This window comes from Bos javanicus, chromosome 2 (assembly GCF_032452875.1).
Source record: "Bos javanicus breed banteng chromosome 2, ARS-OSU_banteng_1.0, whole genome shotgun sequence".
Classification (NCBI taxonomy): domain Eukaryota; kingdom Metazoa; phylum Chordata; class Mammalia; order Artiodactyla; family Bovidae; genus Bos; species Bos javanicus.
In genome coordinates, this window is record NC_083869.1 from 118,800,726 (window position 1) to 118,816,905 (window position 16,180).

The following is a 16,180-nucleotide window of genomic DNA, read 5'->3' on the forward strand; positions in this document are numbered from 1 at the left end:
AGTGGGGTAAAGGGGGTGGGAAACTTGTCTAGAAGATGCCTGCCCGGCAAACACGGATTCAACAAAGACTGTGTACTCTGAGGATGCTGGTCTTGGAGAAGCAGCTGGAAGGGATAAGGCGGCGGCAGAGGGGGACAGAGCCCATGCCTGATTGGACGAATGGATGGATGCACGGATGGATGGATGGATGGATGGACGGACGGACTAAGTGAGTGAGCGGTTGCGGGAACCTCAGACGTTCCCAGGTTGGAGCAGCGCGCCCGGCAGGGGTCACTGCGAACCCCGACCGCGGGTAGGGGGCGCAGGCGCGGCTGGCGCCAAGGCCCTCCCTCGTGGGGGTGGGGGCGGGCCGGGGGTGGGGAGGGCTGGGGGTGGGGTTAGAGAAAAGGACCCGAAAGAGATCCAAACTTCCGGTGCCTGCGGAGAGCCGAGCGGCGGTGCTACAGAGAGAGGCTGCACCGAGTGGCTTTTGCTCGGGCGGAGGCTGCAGGGCGGACGCTCGGGCCGGCGCAGCCATGGTGAAGATAAGCTTCCAGCCGGCGGTGGCCGGCATCAAGGGCGACAAGGCCGACAAGGCTTCGGCCTCGGCCTCGGCCTCGGCCCCAGCGCCCACCCCGGCCGCTGAGATCCTGCTGACGCCGGCTCGGGTGAGAAGGGCCGGGGATGTCCGGCGGCCGGGGGTGCGGGGGACCGAAGGTCGCCTGGCTGCCTCCGGCGACTGCCCGAGGCGAATCGGGACCCCGGCGTCTGGAGCGGAGGGGCGGGGGCTGGGAGTCCGGGATGGGTCTTCCCATCCGGAAGTGGGGAGGGGGCTTGGGTCCCGATATTCAGCGGCAGCAGAAAGCGTTAAGTCTGAAGAATCGGAGGGGGCCCGGTCGCTGTCCCAGGCGGGGAAGAGCTCCAGGTCTCTTCCAAAAGTGGAGGGGGGCCCTAGGCGCTGGTCCCCAAAGAGGGGAGGGGGCTGTTCCGAAAAAGTTCGAGGAATGTTGGTGGGGGGTATAGTCGTCTGGTTCCAATCAGGGAGGAGGGGCCGCGGGTCGAGTCCCCAGGTGGGGGATGGGAGAAGAGTTGGACATTGTTTTCCCCAAAGTAGGGTGGTGGGTTGTGATTGGTGGGGAATAAAGGAGATGGGGGGTCTGGTGCCAACGAAGGGGGAGGGACTGTGGATTTCGTCCCAAACGGGAGACTGCTGGGGGGGGGGGGTGGCGAGGGGCGAGGGATGTACTGTTAGTCCGCACCTGAATTAGTGGATCAGAAAGTGATGAGACATGAAATGAAAATAAACCAGAACTCGCCTGGCCGCACGTCCGGGATTCGAGATTCGGGGTTGAGAGTTTGGGTGCCGTGATCCCACCCTACCCCAGGCCGCCTGGGCCTCCCTGCCCTCCTCTTCCTTCCTCTCCCGGCCTCTGGAGCTCTGGGCTACCCCGTCCAGCCCGCGTTGCCCCGGTGCCCTCCATCCCTGAGCCTGCGCTTTGTGGAGGCGGACCTCGGTGCACCCCGCCCCCGCCAGCTCCCCTCCTCCTCTTTCCCTCGGGCCTGGGGTAGAGGAGGCATTTCCGCCCGTGGAAAACTGTCTGAGCTGCGAGGAGTCTGACCAGGGGAGGACCCAGAGGGGCCGGACGCGTGGCGGGCGAGGAGGGGAGGGAGAGCTTGGTTCAGTCTGGCTCTGGAGTGGCCCCGGCAAAGGTGTCTACGCCGCCCATCCCGTTGCTGGCTACTGGGATGTCTTCCTCAGCACCAAGGCCCCTCCCCAAATTGATGGCTCCAACTAAACCTTGCTAGGGTATGGCAGGCCGGGTGCTGCAGAATGACCTGTGCCCCGGGAGAAGGGGACACAGGAGAGGGTGGTCAGAGGTGGGTGTCACACACCTGAGCAAAGATTCCCTGAGTGCAGAATTCCAGGAATAGCCTTGGCGAGCTCCCCTGCCCTGGCGTGGTCACTGCGGCATCAGTAACACCCGGGCTGGGTTGGGGGGTTTGCTCTGCAGCCCGGATCAGAGCAGCTTCGTCTTCTGATGCTTGGATGGGAAGGGGACATTTCCTATTTGAAGGCCTGGCCTGCAGCTTTTAAAGTTTGCAAGAGGCTCTTTAAACCTCCTTCCTACCCCCTCTGCCCCCAGAGAGTGCAGGACGCTCACCCCTTTCTTCTCCCAGCTGCTTCTCCCAGAGCCAGGTACCCAGCTGAGGCCTGGAAAACTGGACCCTAACGCCCAGAGCTACAAGATTCAGGCAGGAGGGAGGACCAGCCAGACAGTGGGAGGATGCAATTCAAACTCCATCAGAAGGTCTGCCGGATTTCGCAGGAGCCGCACATTCTCCAGTGGTAGCCTGCTTGTGGTGTCGGGAGGGATGGCGGATGCCAGCATCGCCTTGGCAGTATCTGACATCCAGCTTCTGGCTCCCAAGTCCAGTGTCCTCTCTTCCCCCTCACCCAGCATGAAATGGAAATATCAACATCTTCTTCCCTGGGGGCTGTTTGCAGTGGCCTCGAGCCTGCTGAGTGTGCTTCCCCTACCCCCGGCAAACCTTGTTAGTTGGGCAGGGTCCCCTCACTCTTAACTGGCAAGGGGGAGCCATTGGGCCCCAGGAGGAGGATTAATACCCCAGTACCTTTACATCAGATCTGCTTATTAATAAACTTTCACAGCTTCTCAGCCCTGAGGGGTCAGGGGAGGCTTTTGGGTGTTGCACGTTGGCTCTGCCAGTCCCCTGATGGAATTGGAGCCTTGGGAAGAGAGTTCACTTCTGTGAACCTCTTGTGGCCTTAACCGGCCAGTGGGCACACTGCCCCCACATCCAGTGCCTGATGTAGAGCAAGCCCCTCTGCCATGGCCACCCCCTCCCTCTGCATGGCCACCTGCCTCACCAGTAAGTTCAGGAAGCGCCCAGCATTTACCGTAGCCCAGGACAGCATGAGCAGGGACTGCTTCACCAAAACAGGGCATTTGAGTTGGTCCCGTGCTGATGGGTTGTCAGAATGTGGAAGTGTTAGTTACTCAGTCTATTATATCGAGTGTTCTTCATTCATTTTGACTCTTTGCAACCCCGTGAACTCTAGCCTGCCAGGCTCCTCTGTCCGTGGGATTTCCCAGGCAAGAATACTGGAGTAGGTTGCCATTCCCTTCTCCAGGGGATCTTCCTCACCCAGGGATCTAACCTAGGTGTCCCGCATTGCAGGCAGATCCTTTACTGTCTGAACCACATGGGCTGTCAGAGGAAAGCTTATTAGAAGGTCTCTTTTGGCTGGGGGTGACCCTGGAACCATCCCTGGTCACTGAACTGAATCAAAAATAAGACTTAAAGCCTTGGAAGGACCAACTGATGAACAGAGGCATTCCTGAGTGCCTCTCCCCCATGAAGCCACCCTCTAAGCTGTCACAGTAAAATGTCAACCTGAGTGCAGGCCCCCGGGCCCAGGCTAGGGGTAGTGGGCCCTCGCTGTGGGCCTCCCTCTGCTTCTCTGCAGAAAAGTGAAACAAGGAGGATTTTGTCCCCAGACCTGCTGCTGGAAGGAAGCGCCTCGGTGGGGCCGGAGAGGGATGGGGGTGGGGGCCCATCTGGGCCTCCAGCTGCCCACCCTCCCCACGTGGTGCTTGCCTCTGAGATAATGAGTTGCCTGCACTGATGGGCAGCTGGCCAGAAGCCAGCTCGGAAAGTGGGCTGGACGGGAAGCACCCCTCTTAGCACCCTCTGGCCAGCCCTACGCCTCTCAGCCCACTTCCCCTCTCCCCACCATCTGCCTCTGTCTTTGCTCACCCATGTGTTATACACATGCACACGCACAGAGCCAGGTGTGGGCATGTACAGGAACGATTGGGCTGGGGGCCTCCAAGAGGGGAGAAGTGAGGTCAATACAGTCATCTTCGCAGTGCTGTAATTTTCTCCTTGGCTTTGGCCTTTGATTAATGTCACCCCCTCCCCCAGCCCACATACCTGGGGATCAGATTTCACTTTCCACCTCCCGGCCTCAGGTCCTTGGCAGGAAGGAGCTGGGTCTCCAGGAGTGGGGTGAGCGTGGGGGGAGGGTCCCCTAACCAGCCCAGAGGGTGGAGCAGGGCTCTGCATCCTCGGGTCCCAGGGCCCCCTCCCCACCCACCAGCCCCGTGGGCTGGGCTAAGAGGACCTCCGTGGCTGGGCGGTCCTGCCCCCAACCCCAGGCCTTCCCTGAGGGGCTCTGGCATCTGGGCTTGGGCCACGGCGACTTTTTTCTGCTTTCTCTCTCCTTTCCCTCTCCTCTTCGTGCTCCCCTCAGCCCGTCGGTCCTTGCATGTTTCCAGGCTGTCAGCAGATTGCCACAGAGGATGAGTTTCTCTTACCAGAAAGAAAAAAATGTTTCTGGTGAGACCAGGGGAGCGCAGCCAGTGCCTGGCGAACCGTGTGCCCCAGGAGCGCTCTGCCGGCTCTGCGTCTGTCTTCCCCAGCCTTTGTTCTCTGGGGTCTCCCCTTGTCTGTCAGGAGCAGAACAGGAGAGCAAATGAGCAGAGCAGAGGGCTGTGGGGAGTGTTCTCAGCCCACACCCTTCCTGGGGCAGCAGTGGGTCCCTGGGCCACCCTGGGTTTCACTGATGGAGGGTTCACGACTAGTCTTCAGCATTCACCCCGCTGATGTCTGCACTTCTGAGCACAGCTCTGCGAAGAGGCCCAGCCCCCTTACCCCTGCGAGGCTTGTTTCTCTCTCTCACCCACACACACAGTGTCTCTCTCACTGGTGGCCTTGTCTCTGTGATCTGCAGCCTGGGAAAGAAAGATGCTCAGGAAGAAGGAATGGTGCTGGGGAGGTGAGGGTGGGGATCCCGGCCACGGCCGTCGGCTTGCGCCCACAGTGGGTGCATTTCTGGCTTCCCTGCCACCCTCCTCCGCGCAGCCTGCAACTGGAGTTTCATCTGCTTGCAGCTATTCTGGACATTGTTACTGAGGGAAAGTCGCTGGGAGCTCTCTCCATGAGCCCTGGGGCAGGGGATTGGTGGCGGGGGTTGGGGGGAGGTCTTCTGAGTTAATGCTTCAGTTGGCTGAGTTCCTCAGACTCTTGAGGCCCTGGCTTTGCCAAATCATTTAGTGAACACTACCGTGGGCTCCGTGAGACATGCCGGCCGAGGCCTGGGCCCCTCCTGGGTCCCAGACACGTGGCCCACATGCTCCACACAAGCGCACAGTGAGGCCTGTTGCCCAGGACGCCCAGCTGCCGTGGAAACTGTCTTTTCCTGCTTCCTGGAAGCCCCCCAAATCCCTGGCTGGGGAGTAACTGCTCCATATGAGGGCAGGCATTCTCCTGGAGCTCCAGCATGACAGGTGAAGCAGCTGAGGGTGGGGGTGGCGACTTCAGGAAGGACCCTCCTCAGCCGACATCCTGGGTGCACTGAGCAGTTAGGATCCTAAGGATGAGGCCCTGGGTTCTGGCCCAGGCTCCCCAGAGGCCTCGGAGGGCGGCCCACCCCTGTGGGGCTTTACCTCCCAGTGCCTCTGTCTGGAAGCTGGGATACCAGCAGGCTCTGGGCCTGCTCTCCCCAGTCGCCGCTGCTCAGCCATGTTGCTCCTGGGGAGTTGGCCCCTGGAATGCCAGGGCAGAGGGGTGTCAGGTAGGGAGGGGAGCAGGGCGTGAGCCACGGGTATGCACTCAGGACCGTTAGTAGGGGCAGGATGTGTGTGTGTGCTCAGCCATGTCCAACTCCTTGCAACCCCATGGACTGCAGCCCGCCAGGCTCCTCTGTCTGTGGGATCCTCTAGTCAAGAATGCTGGAGTGGGTTGCCATTGCCTGCTCCAGGGAATCTTCCCAACCCAGGGATCAAACCCGCATCTCTTGTGTCTCCTGCATTGGCAGGCAGGTTCTTTACCACTGTGCCACATGGGAAGCAGGATCAGGAACCACTGTCCACGTCTGGGAAAGGTGGGGGGACCGTCCCAAGCCTTCACAGGGACCTCCACAGAGACATATGAGGACATGGGCGTGGGGCATCAAGGGGTCCCGGCTGGAGACTGTCCTTCTTGGCCACACTAGCCTGGCCTCACTTTCCTCTGGGGCCCCTCCTCCCTTGCCATCCTTAATGACCTCTCTCCCAACCTCGGTGCCCTACCCAGCTCCTCCCCCAGGCACCAGCCCCAACCAGGAGCTGAAAGGCGGCTGTAAAACTGGTAGGCCTCACCTTGTTCCTGAACTTCAATTATGGACAGGCCCCCACCCCGCTCTTGCTTTATAACCATTGACTTTTTTGTTGTTGTTGGGTGGTTTTCTGTTTGTTTTTTTTTTTTAAGCAATTCTCACAGGCTTGCTTTTGCTTCTCTGGAGCAAAGCATGGCCACAGTGCAGCCTCGACAGCTGGCTGCGGTGGTGGCCCTAAAAAGGAATGGTTTAGCTGATAAAGACCTGCTATTTTTATCTAACACTTGATCCTTTTCAAAGGGCTTTCAGGGCCTGTGTCTCCTTTAATCCCAACAAAACCCTGTCAGAAAGAGTCTGTTCACATTTCACAGGAGGACCGTCGGAGGGTCAGAGGCTCCCTTACACGTGCACGCGGCCCCTGCTGGGGGCACCTCTGGCTTCTGCAGCCCCACCCATCTCACTGAATACAAATGTTGTGTCCCCAGGGCAGGATTTGCAGGGGGGTGTGGTACCTGGCCTATCTTTTGGGTCACCCACCTTTCCTGGGGACCCACTTAGGATGGCTGGAGCTCCTTGGGTGGCTTGTTTCTGTGAGTCACTCGCCAAGCTCGGCCGTTGGTCACCCTGTCCTGTGCTGATCCTGGGAGCCCATTGGAGAGTCAAAGCCCTTGCAGCCCCCTGCCCACTGCTGGCAACTGTCCTGTGGGCAGTGGCCACATGCACTAGTGACCATGGTCAGTGCTGCCAGGGAGCCCCGGGGTGCTGGGGAGAGGCCAGCCAGGTGGGTGGTCTCACCAGGTGCTTCTTCGGATCACAGGGACCCCATAGTAGGGCCAGGGTGGGGAGAGGCCCCAGGCTGCAGATAGCCCAGCCTGTGAGGGGGACGGGAGGGGCAGGGGCACCTCTCCATCCTCTGTCTCCATCCCAGGGTGCTGGAGGCAGGGGGGTGGGGTGGGGGTCACTGGCCTGGTGGTACGTGTGCCTAGAGATGGGGGTACGTCTTTCAGGCATTTACTATGCCTGCAACGTGGGACACCAGGGTTCCATCCCTGGGTTGGGAAGATCCCCTGGAGAAGGAAATGGCAACCCACTCCAGTACTGCCTGGAAAATTCCATGGACTGGGGAGCCTAGTAGGCTACAGTCCATGGGGTCTCGAAGAGTCGGACACGACTGAGCAACTTCACTTTCACTTTCCTGCAGGAAGGGTGTGAGGAGAGGGGAGAGCCCCAGGCAGGAGGCTTCACCCGGCCCCACAGGGGACGCCCTTCTGCTCTCTGAGGCCCCGGTCCCACCCTCCCATGTGCCCCAAGCACAGCAGGCCTGCACCCCACCCCTTCCAGGCTGAGCCCACTGTATGCAGTTAGTAAGGGCCTGTCCTGGGCAACTTCAACCTGAACTGTGTCTACACTCCCAGCCACTTGGCTGCAGGGTGAAGAGTGGAAGCACACAGAGGGCTAAGCAGACAGTGAGAGGGTCCGGGCTCTGGGCCTCCCCTCTGCACCCCCAACTCTGCCTCAGCTCCCCGAGGTTGGGGGTGGAGCGGGGTACCGGCCCCTACACTCACCCAGCTGCGTCCGAACACCATAGAGGCAGGGTTGAATGGTGGACCCTGGAGGCAGAGCCAGGCCTGGGCCTTCACGAGGTCTCCAGGGTGAATGAGGCCTGGGGTAGGGCAGAGGTGGCAAGGATAAAGAGGAGCGATGGCCCAGGCCACACAGCTGGGTAAGAGCCCCAAGTCACTAGACTCTCAGTCCAGTACTCTGGGGAGAGCAGGGTTTCTGAGTTACACACCCACCTCCAACTGCTGGCCCAGACGGGTGTGGACCGGAGTTGGGTCAGGATGGTTTACTTCTTGGCAGCCCTGTAACTACTTGTCCCGAGCCGGGGCCTGGCTCCCCAGAGAGGGTGTTTCCAGGAACCTCCTGCCCTGGCCGCCACAGCCACGTTTCCGTCCCGGCAGAGGGGCCCTGGCTTCCAGAAGCCTCTAGACTCCACCCCGTGGGCTCTGCTCCTGACAGCCTGCTCCACACCAGTGCCCGGTGATTCCATCGCTGCCCAGCAGACTGCTCGCTGCCTAAGGTGGCCAGAGGGGACAGGCATGCATGCCCATGCTGGGGGCCTCCTAGAGCCCTGTCCCCACCAGTGAGCTACTGGGAACCTCCTTGGTCCAATGCAGTGGCTCCCAACCTGCCTGGTACACCCTGGTTCCTACAGGTTCCGAGGCCCAGTGTGGTCATCAAGGTCACATCTGTGCTTGCCCCCCACCACCATCCCCAGTTTGAAAGAATCTGCTGTGGTCACAGCTGGTATAATGAAGAGGACTAATAGCATAGGGGCTTCAAAATACTCTTGCCAAGTCCCTATGGGTCATTTTACGTGGCTTCCAGGTGGGGCTCGGTTTCTCTTTAGAGGGAACAGCTGGGGGCCTGGGGATGCTTCCTTTCCTTCCAGATGATGCTCTGTGTGTCCTGAGCATCGCCCTCCCCCGCCTCTGCTCCCCAGGCTCCTTGCCAGCCAGCAGGGTAAGGCCTCACTTTGGGGAATGGGGGAGGCGGGAGGGATCCCCAGCAGACGTGGGACCACCATGAGGCTGACCCTGCACTGCCGTCCGCAGGAAGAGCGCCCCCCCTACCAACGCTACAAGAAGGGGGGCTCCGTGGGCGGCGTGTGCTACTTGTCGATGGGCATGGTCGTGCTGCTCATGGGCCTGGTGTTCGCCTCTGTCTACATCTACAGATACTTCTTCCTGGCTCAGGTGAGGTGGGCAGAGGGAGGTGGGGAGAAACAGTGGCCTTTAGAGGAGGAAGTGAACACCCCACCTCCCAGGTGGGAGGAGTGCCCCACAAGCCTAGAAGATTCGCAGCCTCCTCCTCCTCCCTGGTCTGTCCACGAGACAGGACTGGGGTCCCATCCTCTGACTGCCGTGGGGTCTGGAGGAGTGGCCTTACCTGTCTTTTTGGACACATCTATCTGAAGCTGACAGCTCTCCTGGGAGTACAGTCCATCATGGGGGAGCCAGGATTAGCATCTGGGCTGTGAGGCTGGCAGCCCCTTCCCACAGTGACCCCAGAGCATCAGCACCAGAAACTCGGGGTGCAGCAGAAACCAGAACTCTGCAGGCCCTTCAGAGCCTGGCCCCCTGTGCCCTGCAGGTCGAGCTTAAAGGAATTCCCATTCTGTGCCTGGTCATCTGGGCTACAACCCATGAAAGGTGGAGGGTGGCTTACAGAGTCAGCTCCGCCCCCTGTTAGGGTGGCCCCCGCCCAAGATCACACCCCGTCATCTGCTCGCCCAGGCCACCTGGGCACAAAGCTGGGCCAGAGACCTGGCCATGGTCACAGCAGCCTGTCATCTGCCTGGGGAGGGAGGCCGGGCCCCCAAGTTCTCGGAAGGGAAGGTAGTTCAATGAAAGTTTGCTTAATGACCATAAACATAACAACATGGGGAATCTCAGTGACCAAAAGGCTGGGAATTGCCAGTCGCTTATGACCCAAGTGGCCCCTTCCCACCCTCAAGCCCTGGGCTTTGACTTCCTCGTCCCCCAGTTTCTCTAGGGTGGAATTCACTGAAGAGCTTGCAGTCCGGGTGACTTTCCCCTTAAAACCTCAGCTCCCGCACACCCACCCACTTCCCCTTTTGTTTGGCATCCTCCCCTCCCCCACGACCTGCTTTCCCCCTGGTTCCTGGTTTTTGCTTTCTGGGGCCTTTTCCTGTTGCAGCTGTGCTGCTGTCCTGGACTTCCCCTCTGATTGCAGCCCCAACTCATGCCTGGTTCTCAGGGCATGGGGAACCTCAGAGCAGCCTCGCGCCTGCGCCCTGGGACCCCTGGGACAGTATGATTCATGTGTGATGATTCACCCTCCTGGGAGAGCACAGCTGAAACAGAAAGGGACATCTGCCTGTCATGACCTGGAGGAGCCAGAGGGGCCCCCCCCCCCGCCCCCCCGCCGCGGCCACCAGTCAGTCACGTGGCCTCGGTTGCACCCGGCCACCTCCCTTCCCTTGTTGATGGAATGATAAGCGGGCCCTTCAAACGGGGGACACCGCGTTTATCAAGGTTCCTCAGGAGGCCCAGGTCCGGGGAGGTGGTGGGGCTTGTGTGAAGTTGAACACAGCTTGGGGAGGGGCAGGAGGTGGGGTTGCCACCAGCATCTGATAACAAGGCTGCCTCTCAGTCCCTCCCCCTTCCTCCTGGCCCTCCAAGGTCTCCAGGGCCCCCTGCAGAGGCAGCAGGAAGGGTGGGCGGGCACCCCCTGGTGGCAGTGGAGGGTGGCACCCCACCCCACCCCAGGCTCTTTCTCGGGTATCTGTCCTCCCACTGGCCCATCCCCTTTCACCGCCATAGACTCATGGACTTGGTGGGCAGAAGGGGTCTAAGGGGTCACTTTGTTTTACAGATGAGGAAGCTGAGCCTCAGCGAAATCATCCTCCTAGGAACTGGCACACCTGGCTCACCCTCCCTGACTCCCGTGTTTCTCAGTTTCTGCATCTGTGAGATGGGCATCCCAGCCCTGCCCTTCCCGCTTCCCCAGGCCTTCAGAGCCAGGAGTGGTTGGGCAGGCAGCAGGGGCCTCGCAGAGGGCCCTGTGTGACCAGGTTGTCTCTCTCTCTCGCCCCGCTCCCCACCTTGCTCAGCTGGCCCGAGACAACTTCTTCCACTGTGGTGTCCTCTACGAAGACTCCCTGTCCTCCCAGGCCCACACTCGCATGGAGCTGGAGGAGGACGTGAAGATCTACCTCGAGGAGAACTATGAGCGCATCAACGTGCCCGTGCCCCAGTTTGGGGGTGGTGACCCTGCGGACATCATCCATGACTTTCAGCGGGTGAGGCCAGCCAGGGCCCGGGGTGGGGCTGGAGAGCGGGCATCAGAAGGAGCAACAGACGTGAAGGGAGAATGCCCACACCCTTTGTACAAACTTGGAGTACATAACCATGCAGTACAAACTGTGGTGCAGACGTCTATGGTTTAGGTCCATCGGGGGTTTAGAGACCCCACCTTTATCACGTAGTTCTTGCGGTTATCACTGACTATGAACTCGTCATGGTTGATTTTCTCCTGGGCCACCTGACAGCTGCAGACACTGGCTCTCATGGGCGAGGCCAGTGTTCCTTTTAATGAGCTCTTTCCACGTTGACATCTTACCAAGATGCAGCACTCGGGGGTGGGGAGGAGCCGCTCACTGAGGGTCCCGGCTGTCCACAGGGGTGGCCGGACCTTCCAGATTTGATGAGATACATAGTCGGGCGTTACCCTGATTCTCAGAGCTCAGCTGTGTAACCTCCCGAGAAGAATCCTTGTCACAACTGAAGCATTTGATAGTGTTTTCATCTAGTAAGTGGAATCTACTATAGATACAGCCTAGGAAAGGAGAGCGGGAGAAGGGAGCCCCACCTAGATGTTGAGGAATCCGGGGTACATCACTGGGAGCACTGTGGGTTCACACCTCACACAGCCCGCCGGGGCCAAGCCCTCACCTGCAGACACTGATGTGGCCCTTTCTTTCTGCTCAGGGTCTCACCGCTTATCATGACATCTCCCTGGACAAGTGCTACGTCATCGAGCTCAACACCACCATCGTACTGCCCCCCCGCAACTTCTGGGAGCTCCTCATGAATGTGAAGGTGAGCGGGACCCTGGTAGCGTCTTGTCCCTCCTTTGTCCCCCCACCACCATGAGACAAGGGAGATTTCTGGGGCCAGCAGGGATGGGGGGGCCTGGGCATTGCTGTCAGCTGGTCCCAGCACCCTTAGTCAGTCCCTCTGGCTGCAGCTCCCTTCTCCCTCACACAGAGTCAATGCCTCTCCTTTCTGCCTCCCCAGTCCCCTACTCCTGCCTCCCTCACTTAAGAACCGAGACCAGCTTCCTTAGCATTCATGGCCGTGCCCCATGTTGCTCTATTGACAGCAGTGCAGGGAGGAGACCGGGGCCCTGCCTCGGAGGAGCACTTCCCCTAGGCTGTGGGGGCAGACTCGTGCGTGTGCGAGCACACGTCCACACACACACATGCCAACACTCACACGCACATACACACACACATGCCCCCCCCACACACACCCGCATGCTCACACACATGACTCACTGGCAATGCAGGTGCAGGAAGTGCCTGGGGACATCAGAAGGGTGAGCCATGCGGTCTCTGGATGAAGGGGTGGGCATGTTGGACGGGCATTTCAGGTGCTGAGGGGACTCAAGTGAGCAGAAGGATGTCGGTGGGGGGAGGTCTGTGGGCAGTTGGGGACCCTGAGAGTTGGGCCCGGGTACTGACCTGGTGCTGGGCTGCTCTCCCTTTGCAGAGGGGGACCTACCTCCCTCAGACGTACATCATCCAGGAGGAGATGGTGGTCACGGAGCACGTCAGTGACAAGGAGGCCCTGGGCTCCTTCATCTATCACCTGTGCAGCGGGAAGGACACCTACCGCCTGCGGCGCCGGGCCACCCGGAGGCGTGAGTGGCCATCTCCACCCACCTTGGCCCCTGCCCTGAGCCCAAACCACGGCCCAGCTGAGCCTGGCCCCAGAGCTGGAGACCAGCTGTCAGAGAGCTGGGATTGCAGCAGCAGTAACGACAGCACATGTTAACGGGGCACTTACTGCATGCCAGGCACTGCTTTACACTCTCTGTGTCCTCCTAAGGCAGTGTGAGTCGTCATCACCATCATCATCCTTGTCATCTTTTATTCTTGCTGTCCCTTTTAGAGATGAGGAAAGGAGGGGTGCAGACAGGTCAACAGACAGCCCTGAGATCACACAGCAGGAAGGTGGCAGAGCTGTGAGGTCTGACTCCGGCTACTGCGCTCATGCCATCTACTATGCTGCCTCTGGGTCAAACTGGGTATCATTTCCTGGGCCTCCCCACCCCTGGTCCTGAGACCCTGCTCAGGCTCCGAGGCTGGTGGCCTTCGTGGCCCAGCCAGTTCTAGGCCAGGACATAGGTCTTACTAGACTTTCTCTGTTCTCTCCCAGGGATCAACAAACGAGAGGCCAAGAACTGCAACGCCATCCGCCACTTTGAGAACACCTTCGTGGTGGAGACGCTCATCTGCGGGGTGGTGTGAAGCCCCGCCCCCGCCCTCCAGGCCCCGCCCCATCTTCCAGGCCCCGCCCCCACCCTCTCCGTTTTCTCTTCCGGCCACTCTCTGGCCCTCCTTACCCTGCTTAGCTTGTACTTTGGACGCCTTCCCCGTAGATGTGATGTTTCTCTCCCCGTTTCTCTCCAGCCCTGCCCGCCTCCTTGTACCAGAGCTGTGACCTCTCAAGACCTCCCCCTTTGCTGACCTCTCAGGTGTGGGGGAGGGAGGGGACGCCCCAAGATGGTTTCTGTGACCAACATCTTGAGGTCAGGTCCCTGGGGCCCTGGCCCACAGCGGCACTGGTGGCCCAAGGGGAAGGACAGGACGGAAGGAACCAGGCATGTGGGGTTCTGGCGAAGGGAAGGGGTTGGGGGAGGGGGTGTGGAGTGGGGTTCAGGAACATCTGCACAGCTGGGAAAGGCCTAAAAGGCCTTTTGCTTGCTCCGCACGCATCCCCTACTTTCCAGCTCTCAGACCTGAACTGAGGATGGAGGGAACGTGCCCAAGAATGGACCCCCCCCCCCCCGCCCCTCCCAGAGCACAAGGGAAGGTGGCTGTCCTGGGGCTGTCCCCAGGACTCTCTAGTCAGTGCCTTCAGCCCACCTGTGGGAGCCTGGAGTTTGGGGTGGGGGGTTCAGATAAGTCCGTCAAGCACAATCAATCTCCGGGTGGAACCAAAGAAGGAAGGAGCCAGGGCTGGGGGCGCTGGCCCTCCAGGAGCACATGTGGGGTCCCCACCAGCCACAGCCACAGAGCAACAGGGTGGGGGTGTCTTCTCCTGTCCAGGGGCGACCCTGCTAGCTGAGCACTGAGCAGGGATGCTCAATCCTTCGGAGAGAGGGGGGCTCCCTGCTGTCCCCGGGGTAGAGCTCTTGTAGGATGCCATGGGTGGGTGGGGGGAGGGGAGGGAGAGCCAGCTGGTACTTGGGAACCCTGCCTCCTCTCTGGAATTCCAGTCCCCTCTGGGGGAATGCAGTGTTTCCTTTTCCTTCTCACTTTTGCATGTTTTTACTGATCGTTCGATATGCTAACAGTTCTCAGCCCTGAAGAGAAGGGCTCCGACACCTCCAGTCAGACTTTGGTGCTCTCTGGAGATGAAACTCTTGAAGTGCTTTGTATATTTTCTCAATTAGATCTCTTTTCAGGAGTGTCTGTAGAACAATAAACATCTTTGACTTCTGATTTTGGCTTGGGAGAGATGGAGGGCTGAGGCTGGAATCAACCCTATGGTCTTCAATAGAATTGGAGATGTGGATATAGACCCATGGTTTTTTTTTAAACTCAGATAAATTTGGAAACATAAAATGTATGTGTCTAAATATATATTGCATTCTAACATATATAAATTGGGCTTCTTCAACGGCTCAGTGAGTAAAGAATCTGCCTGCAATCTTGACACAGGAGACACGAGTTTGATCCCTGGGTCAGGAAGATCCCCTGAAGAAGCAATTGGCAATCCACTCCAGTATTCTTGCCTGGGAAATCCTGTGGACGGAAGAACCTAGTGGGCTACAGTCCATGGGGTCCCAAAGAGTTGGACACGACTAAGTGACTAAATACACACATACATACATAAATTGTATTTATATATTTCTGATTATTTTTACACACATCACGGGTGGTGGTGGTGGTGGTGGGTGAGGGGTGCACCTCCACCCTGTAGACTGGGCTTTGAGGGGGGTGCAGGTGGACATGCAGGAGACAGGCAGGAGAAGTTCTTGGGCCTTGACATCCAGCAGTGCTCCGTGGTTCAGCCAAGGAATGTAGGTGTCCCCTTCTTCCTTCCCTTAAGTCCTCACGTCACCCTGAACCAGGTGGATTCACCTATTACAGGCAAGGGAGGAGGAAAAAGCCGGAGATTATGCAGTTTGCCCAAGGTCAAGCTGCTTTTTAAGTGCCTATAAACCACCCGTTCAGTTCCACACGGAAGATGACATCATTATTGCTTGTCCTTAAGCACAAGAACAGTGTCGTGTTCACAATTTCTGGGCAATTAGTAACCATCTTGGGTCTGAACTGAGGTTTGGTGTGAGTCACAGGCTCACATTCTGCAGAAAGGGAGGGGATGGGAGCTGTGGCGAGTGGAGCCCAGGGGTGTGACCCAGGTCCTACCCTGCAGACAGAATGGGTGCCTAGAACCTTGGCTCACAAGCTCTGTCATCCTGTGAAGGATATAAAAGATTCAAATTCACGCAGACATGTGTTTGTTCTCAATTCCAAAGTCAATCTTGCAAAGGTGTCGTGTCCTATTACAGTCCCCAATCTAAATGCAATGCAATCACAATTAAAACACTGACATTTAACTGATAGATTCAGTTCTTTCGGGGAAAGTAAACATGGTGAGTGCACAGGTAAATCCTGAAACGAGAACAGTTTACAGATGTAAAACATAATTTAAGAGTTTGGTGTAGCGAAGCAAAAGATCAGTGAGACACGATGGAGTGTCCAGAAGTTGACTTAAGATACAAGAGTTAGGTTGTTGACTTAAATTTAGGTTAGTGGAGGATTTCTGAGTTCTTTTTATTGGAACTAAATAGTCATCTTGACAAAAAATTAACCTGCATCCTACATCCTCTACAAAATTAATTCAAACTTTTTAGGCATGAAATGAAGCCATAAAAGTACTTGAGATGATTTAAAAGATCATCTTAGAGGAGGGCCATCTTTTTAAGCATGATACCCATGACAGTTCAGTTCAGTCGCTCTGTCGTGTCCGACTCTCTGCAACCCCGTGAACCGCAGCATGCCAGGCCTCCCTGTCCATCACCAACTCCCGGAGTCTACCCAAACTCATGTCCACTGAGTCCATGATGCCATCCAACCATCTCATCCTCTGTCATCCCCTTCTCCTCCTGCCTTCAATCTTTCCCAACATCAGGGTCTTTTCAAATGAGTCAGCTCTTCGAATCAGGTGGCCAAAATACTAGAGTTTCAGCTTTAACATCAGTCCTTCCAATGAACACCCAGAACTGATCTCCTTTAGGATGGACTGGTTGGATCTCCTTGCA

The 16,180-nt window shown here is 58.2% G+C and overlaps 1 protein-coding gene across 1 annotated transcript; it reads left to right on the forward strand.

The window, feature by feature from the left end:
- Window positions 1–351: 351 nt before the first annotated feature.
- ITM2C (integral membrane protein 2C) lies at window positions 352–14,354 on the forward strand. The gene is made up of 6 exons (XM_061387932.1): window positions 352–647; window positions 8,716–8,856; window positions 10,737–10,925; window positions 11,614–11,724; window positions 12,397–12,547; window positions 13,066–14,354. The coding sequence occupies exons 1-6, from the start codon at window positions 516–518 to the stop codon at window positions 13,155–13,157; spliced, it is 816 nt and encodes a 271-aa protein (XP_061243916.1). The 5' UTR covers window positions 352–515; the 3' UTR covers window positions 13,158–14,354.
- The last annotated feature ends 1,826 nt before the right edge of the window (window positions 14,355–16,180 follow it).

Bases quoted from the DNA above. Each gene is read 5' to 3' on its own strand.
- ITM2C (XM_061387932.1), top strand. From the start codon at position 516: ATGGTGAAGATAAGCTTCCAGCCGGCGGTGGCCGGCATCAAGGGCGAC. The intron at 648-8,715 runs GTGAGAAGGGCC...TGCCGTCCGCAG, and splicing joins TCCTGCTGACGCCGGCTCGG to GAAGAGCGCCCCCCCTACCA. The intron at 11,725-12,396 runs GTGAGCGGGACC...CTCCCTTTGCAG, and splicing joins AGCTCCTCATGAATGTGAAG to AGGGGGACCTACCTCCCTCA.